The sequence below is a fragment of the Homalodisca vitripennis genome, chromosome 2 (assembly GCF_021130785.1).
Source record: "Homalodisca vitripennis isolate AUS2020 chromosome 2, UT_GWSS_2.1, whole genome shotgun sequence".
In the NCBI taxonomy this organism is placed as follows: Eukaryota; Metazoa; Arthropoda; class Insecta; order Hemiptera; family Cicadellidae; genus Homalodisca; species Homalodisca vitripennis.
In genome coordinates this window covers 79,238,127-79,257,724 of record NC_060208.1, presented here as the reverse complement: position 1 = coordinate 79,257,724, position 19,598 = coordinate 79,238,127, and the positions used below count along the sequence as shown (strand labels likewise).

At 31.5% G+C, this 19,598-nt stretch overlaps 2 protein-coding genes across 2 annotated transcripts in view; one reads left to right on the top strand and one right to left on the bottom strand.

The window, feature by feature from the left end:
- Window positions 1–19,598, top strand: part of LOC124354226 (roundabout homolog 2-like) — a 607,997-nt gene that overhangs the window by 321,628 nt on the left and 266,771 nt on the right. The gene's annotated exons all lie outside the window — the stretch shown is intronic.
- LOC124354229 (keratin, type I cytoskeletal 9-like) lies at window positions 108–8,501 on the bottom strand. Its single transcript, XM_046804533.1, has 3 exons — window positions 8,373–8,501; window positions 3,746–3,785; window positions 108–1,023 (listed from the first exon to the last, which is right to left on the bottom strand). The coding sequence occupies exons 1-3, from the start codon at window positions 8,403–8,405 to the stop codon at window positions 176–178; spliced, it is 921 nt and encodes a 306-aa protein (XP_046660489.1). The 5' UTR covers window positions 8,406–8,501; the 3' UTR covers window positions 108–175.

Genomic DNA, 19,598 nt, shown 5'->3' with positions numbered 1-19,598 from the left:
CGATTTTGTTTAAAATGTTCCCCGCAGCTTTACGGATTTTAAGTAAAGCGTTAAACTTTTCAGGGAAATTTGAGTCATTTGTATGGATAAATTTTAAACACAATACATTTTTGCATGTAGAGCATATTATTTATTAACTTTTATCTGGTGCTATTTTATCCCTACACAAACAAAATCACCAAGGTGGTCTCTGGAAGTTCATTCCTGGGTTGTTAAACATGGAACGGTATCCATCCAGGATTTTTTCCATTTGCTGGGCATGTTGTTGAGCTGCGTTTACCATATTTCCTCCGAAGTTTCCTGGACCACCATATCCAGATCCAAATCCCCATCCACCATTAGGTGTACCATCACCAGAACCATATCCGTAACCCCAGCCTCCAGATCCTCCTTGGCCTCCCCAGTTACCACCACCTCCTCCCCAGCTTCCACCATCTCCTCCCCAGTTTCCACCCTCTCCTCCCCAGTTTCCACCCGCTCCTCCCCAATTTCCACCCTCGCCACCCCAGCTTCCACCCTCACCACCCCAGTTTCCACCCTCTCCTCCCCAGTTTCCACCCTCTCCTCCCCAGCCTCCACCCTCTCCTCCCCAGCTTCCACCCTCGCCACCCTCCTGTCCACCCTCACCACCACCCTGTCCACCCTCACCACCACCCTGTCCACCTTCGCCACCTTGTCCACTCCATCCTTCAGCTTGGGACTTTGCATCACTAAGTGCTTTCTTCACTTTATCGCAGTCCTCACTGGACATCTCACTAGATGACTGGTAAGCTCCATCTTTGTAGGTCCTCAATTCACATTTTCCATCCTTAACCACAACGAGTTGGTTCGCCTTGTCACTGTATATCCTATCACCGACTACTAAGCTATCACTGCCGGCTATGACGTAACTGTCCATATCGCAATCCTCGTCCAACTTGTCGTTGATCCCTGGTCCTGACACAGTTACCGTCTTGTGACATTTCTTGTTATCATCTACCTGAGGCTCGGACACATCCGCGGAATATCCAGTCATTGACCCATCTGAAAAAGGTTTTATGAATAAGAGTAGTGCTCATATAAATTAACTATACTAAACAATTATTTAGATACATATTAGAGTTATAAATTAAGAAAGTATATTGAAAATGTTTTTGTACTTGTGTCATAAACGAAAACAAGTTATTAAATTATAAAGGGTGGTAAGAAATTTTAAATCCTTTTTGTATTTCTATTACACGTATTTTTCAATTTAGGCAAATAGATGAATTGTATAAGAAAATTAAATTAGTAGTTACTTTTAATTAATTTAAACTAACAGTATTTATGAAAATGTGTGATTGCTAACTATTGCGTATTAATGATTTAAATTCTTTTACAATCCGTTAAGGAAAATCTATTCCTTAATAACAAATTAATGAATTTTCCAATTATTGAGTTTTCTAATATTTATAGAGTTTTTATATTATGAATTCCATTGCTAAACATATATGATGTTTGTGAAGTTAAAGTATTATGGGTAATAAATAAATGAGGAGGAGAAGAGAGAAGACATTGTAGTGAGTAAATCCCTTTATATCTGATTATTATATTTCATGTAAACTATATTCATGTTTTATATCTTTGTTACACCAGTCCTGAACTCCGGTAATATCTTTAAATTGTTACCATCAGATTAAATATTCTGTTGCCTTGATAATATATTGCCTAGTTTATATTTCTATTCTATTAATGTTAACACGTCCTTGTTGTTATTTATTGCGTACATTGTTACATATTTTTATTAATGTATTGTATTATTGGCATCATGTTTTTGACTTGCAATTGTATATTTAAATTAACGTACAGCTTTTGTAACGATATTTTACTAAACATCAAATCTTTAATATATTAAACGTTTGATATATTTTCTAAACGTTTATGGTGGAATGCCATTCAATGTTAATTTAAGGTGTATTCGTACAGTGAGTTTACAATCAGGATATATCCATACTAATATCCATTCTAATATATCCATAAATCTCTAATGGTGTCTGTGTGTTGCTCAATCATGAAAAAACTACTGGGCCGATTGTATTGAAATTTTACATGGTCATTTCTAGGCTCACTGATTAACATATAGGCCCTCCCTTTTTATCATGTGAACAGATAGTATCAGGAGAGAGTTAATGTGTTTTTGTAATCAGCTGTTCTTTGCAAACATTATAATGTGACAATACAATCATATATTTAATTAATTAAAATACAATGTTTAATTTCTTTAACTTTATAGTATTGAAAGCATAGAGTATGCTTAAAAGTAACAACTTATTTAAACCTTCTCTGAAATCACTAATGAGGACATAGCTCAGCTAGATAATAAAATAAAGTTTACTGAAAATACACTTTTAACTGTAAATTTTAGCCAATATTAAGTAAACTAAAATCAGCATAACTAACTGAGTGATAACTTATGAAGTATGCTTTATCACTAGTGTAATGTGTGTGTGTGTGTGTGTGTATATATATATATATATATATATATATATATATATATATATATATTTTCAAAGTTACTATCTAGCTTTTGCTACAAAGTAAAATACTGTTATGAAACATATCTTGGTTGTTTTTTTGCCTAAAGTAGGCCTTTTAGACTCAACTGTGGTATCAGAAATACCGTAGATAAAAATAAACTACAATGTCCATAGATAGGTATACATTTTTTGACCGAAATAGATTTCTTACACCTCTTTGCTTGTTTATATTCTTGGTCGGGGCATCAACGCAAAATTATCTTCTGTTTTAATATGTCATAGGGCCTCATTATTCATTCATTACATGGTAAGTGTGTTCATTCAAAAACTAAGAACTTCGACTTTAGGATTCTTTCATGCTTGGCTTAAAATAGTGTATTTGTTGTGTACATTGTTTATCATGAAATATTAGAGAAAGTCTTGAAAGTGAAATATTATGTACTTATAACTACAGTAACAGTAACAGTACTTATAAAAACTGTTTCACACTCCGACTTGAGGGCCCCCTAAAACTGCTCTTTTAAGTCAAATAAAAATGGATCAAAAGATTGTAATATTTATCAGTGATTATCAGCTAACTCAAGAGTGTTTATAATGCCATTTAAAATGAATATGCCCACGAAATCCCTGTTTTTTTTTTTAAGTAGAAAAAAAGTTGCGTGCAAAGCGAGCGAAAACTGATATTAAATAAATAATTCACAATTTGTTTATTACATTTAAAATTCTCAAATGTATATTAAACATAATTGATAATCACTTTAAATCCCATAGGTGGCGTTTATATTAGCTCTCTCCTCTATCCAACCTCTTCGTAGTGTCCGTTATAGTAATATACAATCTATAGCCTATGGAGAACATCCATTATCTTTAGTCCTTATTTCTACTAATCCGAAAATTAAACAACGTGGTTTGAGTATGGTCTTTTTGGAGCCCTTTATTTGAAAACTGCTTGCCCATGTAGGCTAATTTCCATTGAAGAATATATGTTAATCTGTAATATATAGTTTAATAACTCATACTTAAATTATATAAATAATATTTATCCAACTACTGTACTTAAAATTAAATTGTTTTATTTTATCACCACTTAGTAAGTATAGTAAAAGGGTAATTTACTATTTATCAACTGTAAATAAATCTAATATCTTGGTATATATGTTTTGGAAATAAAAAATTTTCTATTTATATTTCTAAAAAAACTCCTATCAACACACATACAAATAAATTATTTTTGCAGCAACGTAACTTACCACCATCAGAAGGAGCTGCTTCAGATCCAAAACTTACCACCTAAACAAAACAAAAAGTATTTCATTAAAAAGCAATGGAGATAAGTGCTGAATATCGAGTGAGAGATACGTTACGTTACAAACGTCTTATGTAACAGGGATATTTTAGAGTTTATACTTGAATTTTAAACATAAAAAGAATGAATTCATAACTTTTTACATTTGAAAGTAAATATGCAAGTTATAATGTTTTGAGACAGGTTAATTATAAGTATTTTAAAGGAACACAGCAGTAGAAAACGGTTTACAGTTCTTCAAGTATCCAATAATTATAAAGAAATTAAAGTGGAAATGGACAAAGGGAAATTGACTCTCTCTTTCTAACCTTAGATAAATTGTATCTGCCCCTTTCTAAGTGTTATTTAAATAATTGGGTTATTATTGTGGCTTTTTCGCATGCCAATGGCTACTAAAAAACTACCCTGAATCATACTGCTACATAACAAAATACAATTTAATATATTTTAAGAAATACAATGATATCTTTAAATCATATCTTACGAACTGACCCTGAGATTCAAATATCTGAATTTAACCGCCTATAATACCTTTATTGTGTTGAAGAATAACTAGAATCTTGTAACATTTGTTGCATAAGTTACAGGTCATATTTCACACTTGGTAGGAGGGTGAGATTTTTTAACGTTCCATATCATTTCCAGAGAACTTTCTGTATTAAGGTTCCAAAATACCTGACTTTAAAAAAGCTTATCATCAGGCAACCATGAAAAACGTGATGTCTAAAGCAACCCTAAATTTTGTCATTCCTATAAGGGAAAAGCCTTTGGATTCACTCGTTTCGTCTTGTAATGAAAATTGAAATACCCGTAGCTCTGAGCAGACCACTTATCAGCAATAACTTATTACGTATATAAATGTTAAAATTAAATTTTAATTTTAATGTGTGTTTTACGGTAACATGGAAAAACCAGTGACCAATATACATTTCAATAATCTTTGCATATAAGTTTACTCCAAAAATGTCAAAATGTTTTCAAGAATATTTATGTTACTTTCAAATAAAACCTCTCTCACTCTGCATTAAATGAAACAGGTTTAAAGCTCAAAACGTAACTTGTAAAATTATAGCGAAAATAGAAATATTCACTATTAAAACTTTAAATTAAGTTTACTTTAATGAAAATTTATTCGTGTACTTTCAAGTAAATAAAAAACATTTCACACTTAAAAACTAAAAATATTCCAGTTTTAGGCTCAAAAATCTTAAATAATGTACTTTTTTACTAGAAATATATATATATATTATATTATATTATTAGGATTACAACATTTATTTATGTACTTTAATTTCATGTTTTTATATCTTTAAATCTTTAAAATTACTCAGAAACTGAAATAGAAGAAAACATAGCTAACAATGTTTACGGGTCGCTAACCAAATGTAGTTTTTATTTTAAATTGAATATTAATGTACAATTTCATAGAAAGATAAATGTAATATTTAAAAGGAAATAGGCAGTCAAAAATTAACTAGGCTTGCGGACACGACAGATTGCAGAACCAACGCAAGGGAACATTTCGGCTGGCATCACAGCCTTGCCTGGAGCCTACGCCCCAGACTCTAGCACATGATTGACCGTCAGTCCTGAGATTGAACAGCTATCTAATGAATATTCTTCCATATTTATTAAAAGATCGTATTACGTAGCTTCCTCTCGACTTTTACAGTCTCAGTCAAAGATGTGTATTGTATCCGAAAACTATGAAAACCGGTAAATTGTAATATTTAATATTATAGGATAATCAACTCTTACATCAAATTTTTAAATATAATTTTTAAATTATTTCTTATGCTCATTATAATTACGTAGTAAAAATATTAAAATTCAGTTGCGATTTTCCAATCTAGCGAAAAACTGAGATTTTCTTCTGGCAGATTTTGAAGTGTTAAAAAAGCCGCTGAAATTTCATAAATAGTTTATTTTATACAAAAAAACTTACTTAGTCCACTGTTAAAATTAATTATTTATGTTGACTTAATTATGACTTAAGGCAGGCTTTCAAAATGACCTCCATCTTGAAAAATACATTCGTACGCCCTCCTATGAAAGTAATTTACAGGTCGTGTAACGTGTCATGGTGAATATTATGCTAAATGGACATTACTTTACTCTAATCTTTGGGGTGTTTATATGGGAAATTATACGCAGAAAGTCGGTGACGGCGTGAGCTAGAGCTCCGTCTTGTTGGATCATATGTGTAAGTTGTATTATAACATTCAGCGGTAAATCAGAAAAATATAAAAAATGCATAAATATATAAATAGTAAAAATAGACATCCCTAACATGATTCTTCTAAATCAAACTTTTTGAATTTTTAATTGCGCTTTGTAGAATCAGAAAACAGTCCGGGCATCAAGCTAGAAGATTTCATGCTAGAAGAAGTCTATGCCTTAATGTTCCTTGGTATACACCTTGATCGAGGGTTGACGTGGAATACACACATCGTTTCGGTTTGCTTAAAATTGTCCTCAGGTATTTATGTTTTGAGATCCCTAGCCAAATACGGTTATAATTAAGTACTGATGACGGCGTATTATGGCCTGATTTATCGAAACGATTAATTTTGTGGAGGACGTGCGCAAAACAATAAATTTTTAAGAGCGTTCAAATTGCAAAAGAAAAATAAATTTCAGACAATCCTGCAAAACAACTTTCAAACAATTGCAAACTGTTGACTCAGCCGAGTCTCTCCACTTTACAAACAATTATGTTCTGTAAGTCAAGACGTGCCCTGATAAGGGGCCGACACATACATGGGTATGAGACAAGAGGCAGATACAGCTACCGAACTGAAAGACACAGAACCGTTGCTTATGAGCACTTGCCGTCACAAACTGGTGCTTATTTAATCAACAGATTACCACATTCCATCAAAAGTGCCCCAACGCCCAAAGCGTTAAAAATTCGCCTCAAACGCTTTTTAGCGTCAAATGTAGCTTGACCAGCAAGGTCCTAAATGTATTTCTATGTGATCTCTTGAAAGGCAAACTGTATATTGATAGGTATGCTTCGGTGGGAGATATTTGCAACATAGTTATTGATATTTTGCATAACATTCACTATAACATGTTGGCACGAGCTGTCAATGGCTTTTAAAGGACAGCGTACGCGTGTATTTATAAAGATAGATGTTAATTTGAAAACCTTCCTTAATTAAGTCATAATAAGTAATCAAAAATAATTATTTTTAATTATAATTTAAGTACACTTTTTGTATATAAAATGTATTTGTGAAATTGCTTTATTGATAAACATATTGCACACTGGGTAAAATTTGTTTGTTAGCAATTAATAAAACACGCCTCTTCATTAACTATAGAAAAAAATAGATTTTTCAAAACTTTCAGTACCTCTGGCAGCCAAATGGTTAAGTACATCAAAATAACACTAGAAAGGAAAAAGTATCATAGCAACCTCAGATTCATCAAGTGTACCACTATATTTAAAAATAGCAACAGAAAAAAATAAAATTACTATGTTAATAAAAGCATAAAAATAATGTAAAGTTTATAGTTTCAAGTTTTCTGTAGAATTATTACTTTCTGAGATACGAATGGTAGCCACCTTGAGTTGATGAATTGACCAACAAAGCTTTCATAAAAATTAACGTATGAAATCCCTGTATCAACCCAAGTATTTATAAATTGTTAATTAATTATACATTTTTTTATAATATCAGTAGTAAAACAGAAAAAGACTACCCCATTAAAGGAATACACCACAGAATCGTAATCAGTTAACCAACCTGTAAATTATAACCAAAACAGTATTTTTACAAAACATTAAATCCATTCGGAATAAGAATAACAACCTTCGGTTTTATATTGGCCACCAATATTTTGAGAGACCATTATTTGAACATGCGATTCTACGTAATCAAAATAACCATGAAACTGCTTCAACCTTAAAATAATTTATTGTTTAAAGCCAAATCCAAACCTTAGTACTAATTTGATTAGTTAAATAAATAGTTTTATCACACATCAGTTCATTTTAAAATCAAGGTGAACAGACGGGTTAAACCTAATATGATTCTCTTTTCCCCCTTTTCAATTAAATACTAACTGTGAGTCAAAATTTAAAAATATTTTACACAACAACTTATTATAAACTTGTTATTTGTGGTATTAGTTTGTTTATAATTATTTTTTGGTTACATTAATAATGGCTTGAGTTTTTTTCGATCAGTGGTGATCGGATGCTAGGTTCTGGGAACCAGAAAATTAAGCAATATGTGCATTGATCTGTCTTAGTTTGATTGGATTTAATCATTAATGCAAGTATATATTTTTACACTGACATGTATTGTAAGTATTGCAATTTTCTAAAATAAAATATATTACTTAAATATCAATTGATGTGCAATGTCTAATTGCATAACAATGAAAATATACTCAACATAATATATGTATGTAGGGTAATTTGAATTTCAAAATAAATACTCCAATGTTATTCAAAGGTTTTATAAAAATAATGATAGTTTAAATAGTTGCATTAACATTTACAAATTGTATTGAATGTTGGATATTTCCATAATGTACAGAAATGAGAAGGTTTACATTACCACCAACAGCCCTACGGCCGCAAGAAGTTTCATGTTGAAGTAGTACTATACGTATCTAGACTAAACGTCTGACTGAAGATTCTCCTTAAATAGCCGCGTGTTGTGGTAATATTCAACAACCAACAAGATGTAAACAACTTGTCTACCAACGTTGACAGTGACGAGCGTTGTGAATTAGCTTTATTGACACTTCAGTTTGAAGGTAAATCTTTGTCACTAGTTGCAGTAAGTATGAAGGGCAAGTCACATTTTGAGTGATAGATGTTCATCATATTACTCATGGTTGTTTAGTAATGAATGAATTGTTCGTTCGTGATTTAAGACTTCAAATAAGGTGACTGCATTACTTGTAAGATATTTATAGCTTGGAATGCTACTGAAATTGATTTGAAGCAGATTTTATACTGGTATTTAAAATGTAACCTAGTATTAATACAAATTAAAAAAATGAGTACTGTCCTAACGGAGTAACTTAACTAAATGTTTGTTTTATGTTATTTACCGAAGTTATAACAATCCACGCTTGAAAGTAAGTACTGTGTGCGTTCATAGAAATTAAAATGAAAGAATTAAGATTTTTTAAGCTATATTTTATTAACCATGTTTAAGAATAACTGCTATAAACCTTTTTACATTAGTTTAAATTTCACATATGGCGTTCTCGTATGGTACAACGTTTTCAGAATTTTATATAGCTGCGATCCATGACGAAAAGGTCTACATTTGGAATATTCTACTTTTTTATGAAATTGAAAGAGCGATTTTAAAAAGTTATGTTTTTGTACATTAGAACACTTTGTATGTATTCGACCTAATAATAGACAGAGAAGAAAGTGAGCTAAAGAAACTTTCAAAGTACCATGCATGAGAACTAACCTCCGATCAACGCATGAGTGTCGTCAACATGTGACTTTGTTCAGCAAGTAAAGTACAATCTCCTCCACTTAACTTCCTATGCATGTAACATTGAAGGTTAACCTAAATTATTCTTCAGGTTTTGTATGAAACGAACCAATCTAACAAAGTAAATATCACATGTGTTGATAAAATACTGAGAAATTCCATAAGATAAACATTCACGGTTTATTTCCTAATTTGTTTATTCTATGTTTTTATCGCTGCGAAAATAGTTACCTGTAACAACATTTTACCTAGGGCCACTTCCTTGACAGGTCTAAAACACCGATGATAACTATTTTCAATACGGATATCGTGGGGTTAGTTCACAACATATTTCAATCTTCTAGGTACAGTCATATTCAAATCATATTTAACAGTTCCTATTATGCGTACAGACATACTGAAATCAGATTTCTTCAACAACTGACAAGAGAGACTTCCCTATACGGCCAGTCAAAAATCATTTGTATTAATCACAGAAACAGTTTTTGTATATCCCTATTGTTTGTTACGAAATAGCTATATAAATAATTCTCAAAATTTAGAACATATATGGTACAATAGGCATTAAGACTATAGATATTTTAAAAATCCTCATCCGATTTCTACCGCTACAATCACCTCGCAGCTGACGTAAGCTCAGCGCGCCGGCCATAGAACAAAGCGTAGCCCCTGATTGCTCTCGTGTTAACGTAATCGACCTGCAATTTGGCTTTTCAACGTTGAAATCGTCCGCGCTACAATGTTTCTTCCATCGAGTTTCTCTTCGACACACTATTCTTTATACATTACACAGTTCATGTAAAACCTTTGTTATCTAAAATTAAGCATTTTATCTTAACAACTAGTAAAAAAGGGCTTATGCATTGTTAATTAAATATTTGTATACACAAATTTAATTAACAATGACTATCCAAGAATAGTCATACATTACTGAAACAATGTGCAATCACATATACAATATATGTGCAATCAGCTGTGCAATCCGATATAGATAATTATATATAGATATATACTAGTTATATATATATATATACACACAATCATGTGTGTGTCTGTGTGTGTGTGTGTGTGTGTGTGTGTCTGTGTGTGTGTGTGTGTGTGTGTGTGTGTGTGTGTGTGCGCGCGCGCGTGTGAATAAGATTTGTTTTTATTCCAGATTCACAACTGACTCCTATTAACTGAATATTGTCTTTCAGAATTAAATATGACTAGCTTTACATAACTCCAGATGGTAAAGTTAATAAACCTGGTGTATGAGGTAAAGCCCAACGCAAACCACCGCAGGTTTCCGTGTCTTAATAGACTTCGTTTCCTGGTGGCAAATTATTCTCCCCCTCTACAATAACAGTCGTGTCACCAGCTTCCTACCACAACGAATTATAGCATTGCATTGCACCTATTCTGTATATGTACCTATTCTATTGAGTTTTTCACATAATATTCTGTGTTTGGTAGTGGGATAGGGTTTCGGCATTGAATTTTAGTAATATTAAACTTCAGGGATAAACGCTGTTGGTTACAACGTAAACATCTATTAAAATCATTTTTTATTTCAACATTCGTTTTTGAAAAGGAATCTACAAAACAAAATTGTGGAGGATAATTTGAAATCATGTCTATATATCATGATAAATTTATAACATTTTAAGCTTTAAACAAATTTTTTATAAAGAAATGATAAAAATGCTAATATACAAATCATTTTGTTAGAATATCATTTATTTATTAGCTATAAGTGACCTTTATTGGTTCGAATTTTCTGTCACTGTGAGCAGTAGAACAATTTGTGATAATTTGAAAACGGGGACATGGTTACAGCAGTTATAGTTCAGATGAACATATCTACTTAAGACAAAATATGTAGGAAACAAAGTAAGGACAAAACTTTCCGTCCTTGCAATCTTCCCCTTTCTTTTCATTATCGATCTCTTAAGATCTTAGTTAAGTTTAGTTAATGTTTAAGTACCCATAAATTCACCTTGTAAAACTCCTACCTGTCCTCAATATCATTAAATTTATCTTCAACGCCACCATTTTCTCATCCTGCCTCTCCGTTGGACCTTTATATTCCTCCTTATCCTTACCATTGTGATGACAATTACTTTACTTCCCATGATTATCATCTTTTTTATGCCTCTCTACATTTACCGACGAATGTTCTAAATTATATATTCTATAAATGAAATGAATTAATTTCCTAACACCTACAGTACCGCTATGTTTTGTGTTATGTATGAATGTTCAGTTTAGTTCTAGTTCATCTTCCTCTCAATAGCGACTGAAATCTGGAAGTCATAGACTTTACTCCAGCAATCTGGAGTCATGTTCTACTGAAGAGTTCCAAAATAGGTCTGTGACGAATAAGGTCAAATTTAACTGTTTACACAGTTTCGATTTCAGATACGCGTATATAACAAATATATTGATATGTAGAAAAATCCTTTCCTCTCCCGCGCTAGAGATCGTGTCTAAAAGTAGCTATTAATTTTGTATGTTTATTTATTATACTACTAATATTGATAAGATTATGTAATTCCAAAGTAAATAAAAGTGGGAAAGTAGTTAGGATGAATGAAAGACTCATCAACTTAAGGCCCCAATACCAAACATGCTTGTGAGACATGAATTTAATAAACTCTTACTTTATTAATGATTAGCTTTTTTAGTAATCGTTAGACAATTTCTATACAGTTTAAGAAAAACTGTGGTGGACCATACACTTAATGATAAATTATTTATTTAGTTCATGCTGATAATTTGGAACAATTAATTTTGAAACGTAAATAAAAATATGAAAATGTTGAGACAAACAACTGAGGCACCTATTGTTTGTATTGTTTGTTATGGACCAATTGATTGTGCTCAGCGGTTAATTTAAACACTGGTGGTCTTCAGTGATGATCAATTATATTTCCTTTGAATTTTTATTTCATTGTTCGACTAGTACTGTTATAATAGACAATGACGTATCCCCGTCTTTGTTTTATTTCATTTATCATTGAATGTAATTATTTTTCAAGCTTTAGAAGGATTTATAAATGGGCAAAACGAAAATGAACGACATTTGTTGGTAATAAATTGTTTTTCTGATACTGAAATTTGCTTTGTGCTCTAGATATTATGAATAACTCGAGCTGACTGCCCCTCGATCCCCGGCACAACGAAAGCTCCCATACAGATATGAACCTGAGTTATTAATAATGATTGAATCCCCTGTGTTAATCCAACTTTCACGTTCAGTGACTTTACTGGAAATAAAATTGTGGATAAAAACTCTAAACCTAGATGTACCAAACTGGAGTAACATTCGTTGATTTTATTTACAAGATACACCGTAGATAATGAGAAATAGGTATTAGTTATTATTTAAAGTGTTATTGAGATACTAACTGCGTAACTTTCAGAGTGGGCGTTATCATTTTCCGTTACTTTAAAAAATCCATCTGTAAAATGTTATCAAATAAACTAAAATTAAACAATATAAAAAAAATAAAGTATTACAAAATATAACTCATTGAATACCATTTGATACTCTGTACTGTGTTTAAAGCTGAGTAAATTGGTTTTGCTATAGTCTTGTAATTCCAAATTATTGTTCTTAAACAAAAAAATACTTTAAAATATTTTTTTGGATTATTCCACCTGAAAAGACGAAATTTCCCCTTGCACAGCTTTTAAGTTCTCATAAGACAACAGTTTGACTAACGAGTTATATACTATACTATACTACAATCACATATTACTCCATTATATGTGCAAAATGGAACATAAAGGGGAGAAATAAAAATACGGAAGTAAATTGATGTAAACCACGTTACATTTTTATTAGGTTTTCTAGTGAGTGTGAAATCTGGTAATTCCACCAACAGAATGTGATCTTTCCTAGAGAGAGCGTTCTCAATTAGTTTACAACAAGCGCTATATACGAAATATAGACCAAGTATAAAACAACAAATTTGAGCGGTGAAGTATCGAAACAACTTTCACACGTTAAATTAATAATTAATTTCTGTACATTTTCTCTTTAGGGATAACAATTTTTAAAATTTGTTGTAATTGATTAAATTTGGAATCTCTATTAAAAATATCTTTTCAGTTTGTTTGTTACACAGGAAAGATTTGGCTGCGTAATATTTTATCAGATAGAAGGAACTTAACCACTTCTAGAGATAACAAAAAGTATATTCTTTAAAGGCATAATATATATTGCTCATCCGTAAACTCTAATTTGGTGTCGGAAATCCAATTAGTTCAAACCTGAAGGCAGAAATGCTCTTGCAAGCAAGCACAAAACCGGAAATAAGACCCACTCGCTATTTCACATAACCTCTTAACTATGAACACTGAAAAATGTGTAACTTATGCGTGATATAAGACTACTTCCGTTTCAAAAATACCATTGGATACCATCATATAATATTTATAAGTGCTTTCACAAAAAAAGTTACGGACGTAGACTTTGGGGTTCCTACATATTAGTGTAAAATAGATCATAAGTTACTGAAAGCTCACAACTACCCAATCAAATACATGACATTTTACAGAGAATTCATTAACTTTGTTACACTCTCTGATTTCAGGTCCTCAAAAATTGCTCTCTAAATTCCAATTATTATTATATGGATCAGGATTTTCGAGTATATTACTGTACTGTAGCTATCACTTATCTCGAGAATGCTTATTAATATGTCCACTTAAAAATGTCATGCCAACTTCCCTATTACGTGAAGGCAAATTGCGCTCGAATCCACGAGTGAGTACTAGCTGTATTATAAATATGTATTACTACTAACAATTGGAATGCCATTTACACGTACAATATAACATAACAATGTTACTTATATAAACTTGATTTTAAGTACAGACTAGTTGCTCATCTAGGTTAAGAATTATGTTTACGCTTAATTATAGTTCATTAGTATTACTTTTCTTTGGTTACATCTTATTATTAACTCAAATTTAAGTTAAGTTGCTCCAAAAAATGTTCTAAACCTGTAATTTAATTCCTAAAATAAAACTATATGTAATATCTTTCATAAGAGATGAATATTCTCTAAAACTTTAACATCTAACACGCTTAAAATTTTAACCTCTGTAATTGAAACTGTTATGAACTGATTTTTTGAATTTTCTCTAAATATAATAATGTAAAGATAAGAAATATTTACTGTGTAATACACACATTAATGTTAAGTATTAGTTTTGAAGTTACGCAGTCGAAAAATACATGCCTTGTCTAAAATAGAATACATATTACCAAAATTACAATCAGTCGTATGCTTGTAATACAGCACAATTGAATGAACTAACTAATAAATCACTTTTTAGCTGTGCAATTATTTAACTCAGTTATTACTATCTCGTACAGTTAAAGTAGTAAAAAATCCGTAAATTTTTATGTTATCATGTAAAATAATTCTACAAGAGAGATGTTACGAATGGACCACAAATTCCAGTTATCAATACAATGCTAAGTGCTTGTTCACTAACGACCTCGGTCAATTAGTGAGATGCAAATTAAAGACTCGTTTTCATTAGCTGTGTGTAATAAATGGGCAAATACTCTTCGACTTTTTTCAACATTATTTTTACGTAATCTAATACCTCTTTCCATATTCACTAAACTCTTTTAAACTGTTATATAGAAGCTACGTAAAAGCCAAATAAAAATGTATTGCATCATTTAAGATAAGGGCTCTAGGCTGTAATGTTAGCATGCTCTTATAGAAATTTGTAGCCTAGCACAGTATGTACTTGTGACTTAATTTTTCTTGAAATTAAATTAGGCTTTTACCATATATAGTATTTGATTCACCGAGGAAATTTACTTTGGAATCTTGATAATCCTGTAAATCTCGGAGGTCCAAAACAGTAATGGGCAAACTACAATCACCAAATCTTGTCTTGTACAATCACCACTAGAATATGTGGTGTTTTTTTCCACATCCTCTTGTAGAAGATAAGGAAAATTCTGGACTACTGTATATTCAACTGCATCCATGGATATTTCAGTCCATGTCAATAACAGTTTTTGGCAGAAATCTCCCCCCTCGTCTCATCAGTATCTCACCTCAAAATCATCAGTCTCTCCCATTTGGATCGTGCGATGTTCCACACGATTACTAAGCTGCCTTCTAGCAAGGACGTTGTGATAGTTCTATCCATTTATTCTGACTCGGTGCACGATTATTGTGAACTCAGGGAAAGAAGATGAGATAACCCAATATACTGCCGGTTTCTATTATGAGTACTATGGAATTTAATCTCCACATCCGAGACTCCTACTTGATAGGGATATTTTTTAAAGCATGTCGGAAGGTTATATCGGTAATTCGGTACGATATGGTTCATAATAGTAGGCTATATTTTTCAAATATGAAGTTTATTTTATCAACATGTTTTATGCACTACAATTCGAATCATTATTATCTATGTCTGAGGCGTAATGGAGAATAAAGAGTTGTTGAATGAGTGTCTCTAGAAAGTTTCTTTTATCATGGCTTTATATATTTACTTTTATGTTTTCTTTGCATTTTGTTTTGTTGGTAAACTTTAAGAAGAAATAAATATTAGTAATATTGAAGGCGAATTAAAAATAAAGTATATAAGTTGGATGCTGATAATTTCAAGACTGTGGACACGCAATGTACAAAATCCATTGTAGTGGTTTTCCATTACCAAAAATTGCATCTAAATTAAAATAAAGATTATATAATTAATTAAACAAGAAATTCTCTTTGAAACGTATACAAATATGTATGTAATAAGGTTTTACTTCAATTTACCAAATATAACAGTAGATGATTAGAAACTAAACAGTGTAGTGACTCATTTAATGTGTTAAGCGTTGCTTTACATACAAGTATAACGGTAAAGAGCGCCCTCTACCACTTCAGGCGTCGAGCACTAACAGATCTCGAGTGATCCTCAACTCTCTCTCCCTGTTTTTGTTCCTGTAATGTGATTACCGTTTACCGTTCTATGTTGTTTCTAGTTTATGAGTACTGATGTTTACACTCTATAGATAAACAGCATGGATTTTTAGTATAACTGATCTAACTGTATACACAATATAAATCAAATTTATTTTAATGATATAGCGTGGGGTATTTTCAAATTTCAAATATAAAGGAACTAAGAAGTAAAACTAATTCTGATAAAACAACTTTAAAAGATATATATTGTTCTTGAATATAACGTTATGAATTTGATGTAATTGAATTACTTCGCTGACAAGGCACCTCTACTTATAATACACACTTTTTCAGAGGGTACAACCTCTTTATATAACACATAGTACTATAATATTCATTGTACATTCAGTGAACGTTTTGGGCTAATACAGTTTGCCGATGTATTCAGTATGTTATCAAATATAATATTACCATGTAAAGTTCTAAATCTAAAAGTTCCCCAATTTTATATTTTATTATTATTATTTTTATAAAAATAATTTTTTATTTTATGTCCCTTGATTTTACTAAAAGTTACGATTTCGGTTATTTTTTTACTTTATTACTTTTATGTTACGTGTACGTAACTCTTGTAATGCTTGTTTGAGAAAATAAATTTATTATTATTTTGTTATATTATTGAGTTTTTTATTGGCAAAAGTCGTTAGTATCCTATTTGCAACAGGTGAAGCGAAGGGTACTGAGGATTTGTATATCTTAGGTTCGTGTTTTCATAAATACTTATTATGTTCCAAATGCCTTCTTAGTTATCTTCAAATCGTCCTTCTCCTAGTGTTCAGACAAATAATTAAATTAGATTAATAAAATCAATCAGACGTCTGCCTCTGTATAAGGGTGGGTATGCGGATTTCCGGAGTTGGACTGTACTAGATCAGCTTGTTATTGAAACATTGGTGTCCATAAAATCAAAATTATATACCAGTACGTCTTGAAAAATCTTTTTTTAATTTTCGATATTTGGATGTAAAACGTAGTTTTGTAAAAAAGACAAACAAGTTAGTAACCACATACACTTTACTTTCACACGAGATTTACGTATTGAATTTTAAACATAAAATGAATCCAGCCACTTTATGTTTACTAACAGTTCAGCTTTTATTACATGTGCTTGGACTTATTGAATATTTGATATTTCACTACTATGAATGACAATACCAACAAAAAGCCAAAATTTAAAAACTAACTAAAATATTTTAAACATAGAAGGTCAGCTAGTAATAATCAAAATATGAGGTATGCATACAAATACAGGAAAACATGATATAGCTATATCTTTCTGTGGAACACATTTATAGATAACAAGCCAGGGCTATACTATACTTACCTGTTTGCCACCACAGACCATAACCCCTACCGTGTATAGTCAATTATCCATGACTATAGACTGTCACCTGTAATAACCACGATAATAGGTACGTCGCAGGCAGTTCCTTTGAGATAATATTACATACACTTTTAACGTAAGTGATAACTGGATGAACTCGCATCTCGAAATAACTTCCAAAGTGGATAAACTTTTAAGGTTCAATTGCACTAATGTCGTTGAGCTTAAAACCTGCCAGTTAAAATAATATTTGGAATAAAATCATTGTATGAATGTGTAAACTTAATGGTGACATATGCCTCGATTAAAAATTAACTCATTCCCATATGACCTGACCTGGTTGTCGGCTGTGGTCGTTATTTTGTATTGACAATTCATTAATTACACTCAGATTTTATTACCGATCCTGGACATGACACTAATAGCCCACTTAACGATAAAGGCACTCGTTTTTCTATTACGTCTGACTGTACTCACATATATACTACAATTGCTCACATAACAGTTATTCAAAATGGCAAAATAGGACATGTCACGAAAATTTTATTAGGCTGTAGCTTTTTAACAAATAAGTTAAAACCACAACCGCCAAGAATAAAAACACCTAATTCCTAATTAAATGTTTTTTTTGTATCCTAAATTGTAAGAAAATGTAGGGTATCCTATAAAAAGATTTAAACGTAGTATTTGACCGTATAAAAAACTGGACAAATATTAAAATACTAAACCCATATTTTTATCCTCACTAAATACCTGATGTCACGCATTTAAATTATGCTGTAAATTTCCAATTTAAGATTCCAGTTTATTAACTGGTATATCAACTGTCGATTGCTCTAGTTTAATCCAGTATATATTATTAATGATAAGGCTGTTTTTAATACATTTCGGCTTAAAATTTGTAAAATCCAATGGAAGTAATCCCTATCAGACTAATAGTGCAATAAAATCTCGTACTTGATGAGATTTTCACAGTTAATCCGCTTTTTCATTCCCAAGTAACACTATAAGTTGAATCCATTACTAACTTCATTATTTTCTAGTTGGAGGCTATAATTTAATTACGTCCGTTTCATTAACGTTTATAATTAAACGGGTCATTCATCACTGGTTTTCTAGGCTGGTTTATCATCTTATACCAGCATTATTACTGTATTAACGTTAAAATTTAGTTATATAGTTACCTATCTATCTAAATAGCTAATAACTGACTAATGAGATTAAAACCTCAGTGACATATTGCTTGGGTGTATTCGTCCAACCATCCTTACGAGAAGTAAATAGGCTCCTGTCATTACAATAAAGACTCGATCTTCGTAAGACAGCATCAGATCCAATTGACTGTTGTTCTAGAAGTCTTAAACAACCCCAAAGAAGGTGCCTCAGGGTGTTTCCAAAGTAGAATCCTTAATTGAATTCTGCTCCTGGCAGTTACTCCTGCAGTGATCTTTCAGATAGGGTTGTTCCGTCCAATACCCCTTCAATGTGAACCCAATCGGAGATTTAAACTAAACAAATCAATCAATAAACAGGAATAAAATATTAAATGTACCCCGGAATAAGGTTCTTGTTTCGTAGAGTTTATGTAATAATTCGTAATGTGAGCTTTTTGCTTGTTGAAATGTTTGTATGTGTTTCCAAACTTGGTACTCGTACTCTTTTTTGTATTCACATCATTAGAAATATATGAAGTCACCCCATCAAAAAAAGGGAGGTATGACAAAGTAATCATACTCAATTGAGGTTCCGAGCTTGACGTCTTTTCATACAGACATATGATGTATTTTAGACGAAAATAACATGACCTTTACTGATCTCTAAAAGTTTTGGATATATCTTTCCAGTCAGATAGACTCGGACTGATTGCTGCTGTAGTAGTTAAGTGACTTGCCTTCAGAACCTGTTACCAATATTATCTCATCTAAGATGTTATGTTACGTTAAAATTAAGGTGCAACAACACGTAAAAACATATACTCCAGCGTCCTCAATAACTGTTTCAGTCCTCAAATATCTTGGGGAAATG

What these genes read in the sequence shown, in the direction of transcription:
- LOC124354229 (XM_046804533.1), bottom strand. Translation starts at nt 8,405, where the DNA reads ATGAAACTTCTTGCGGCCGTAGGGCTGTTGGTG. An exon ending in CGGCCGTAGGGCTGTTGGTG is followed by an intron (nt 3,786 to 8,372) that starts GTAATGTAAACC and finishes TGTTTTGTTTAG; the next exon opens with GTGGTAAGTTTTGGATCTGA. An exon ending in AGCAGCTCCTTCTGATGGTG is followed by an intron (nt 1,024 to 3,745) that starts GTAAGTTACGTT and finishes AACCTTTTTCAG; the next exon opens with ATGGGTCAATGACTGGATAT.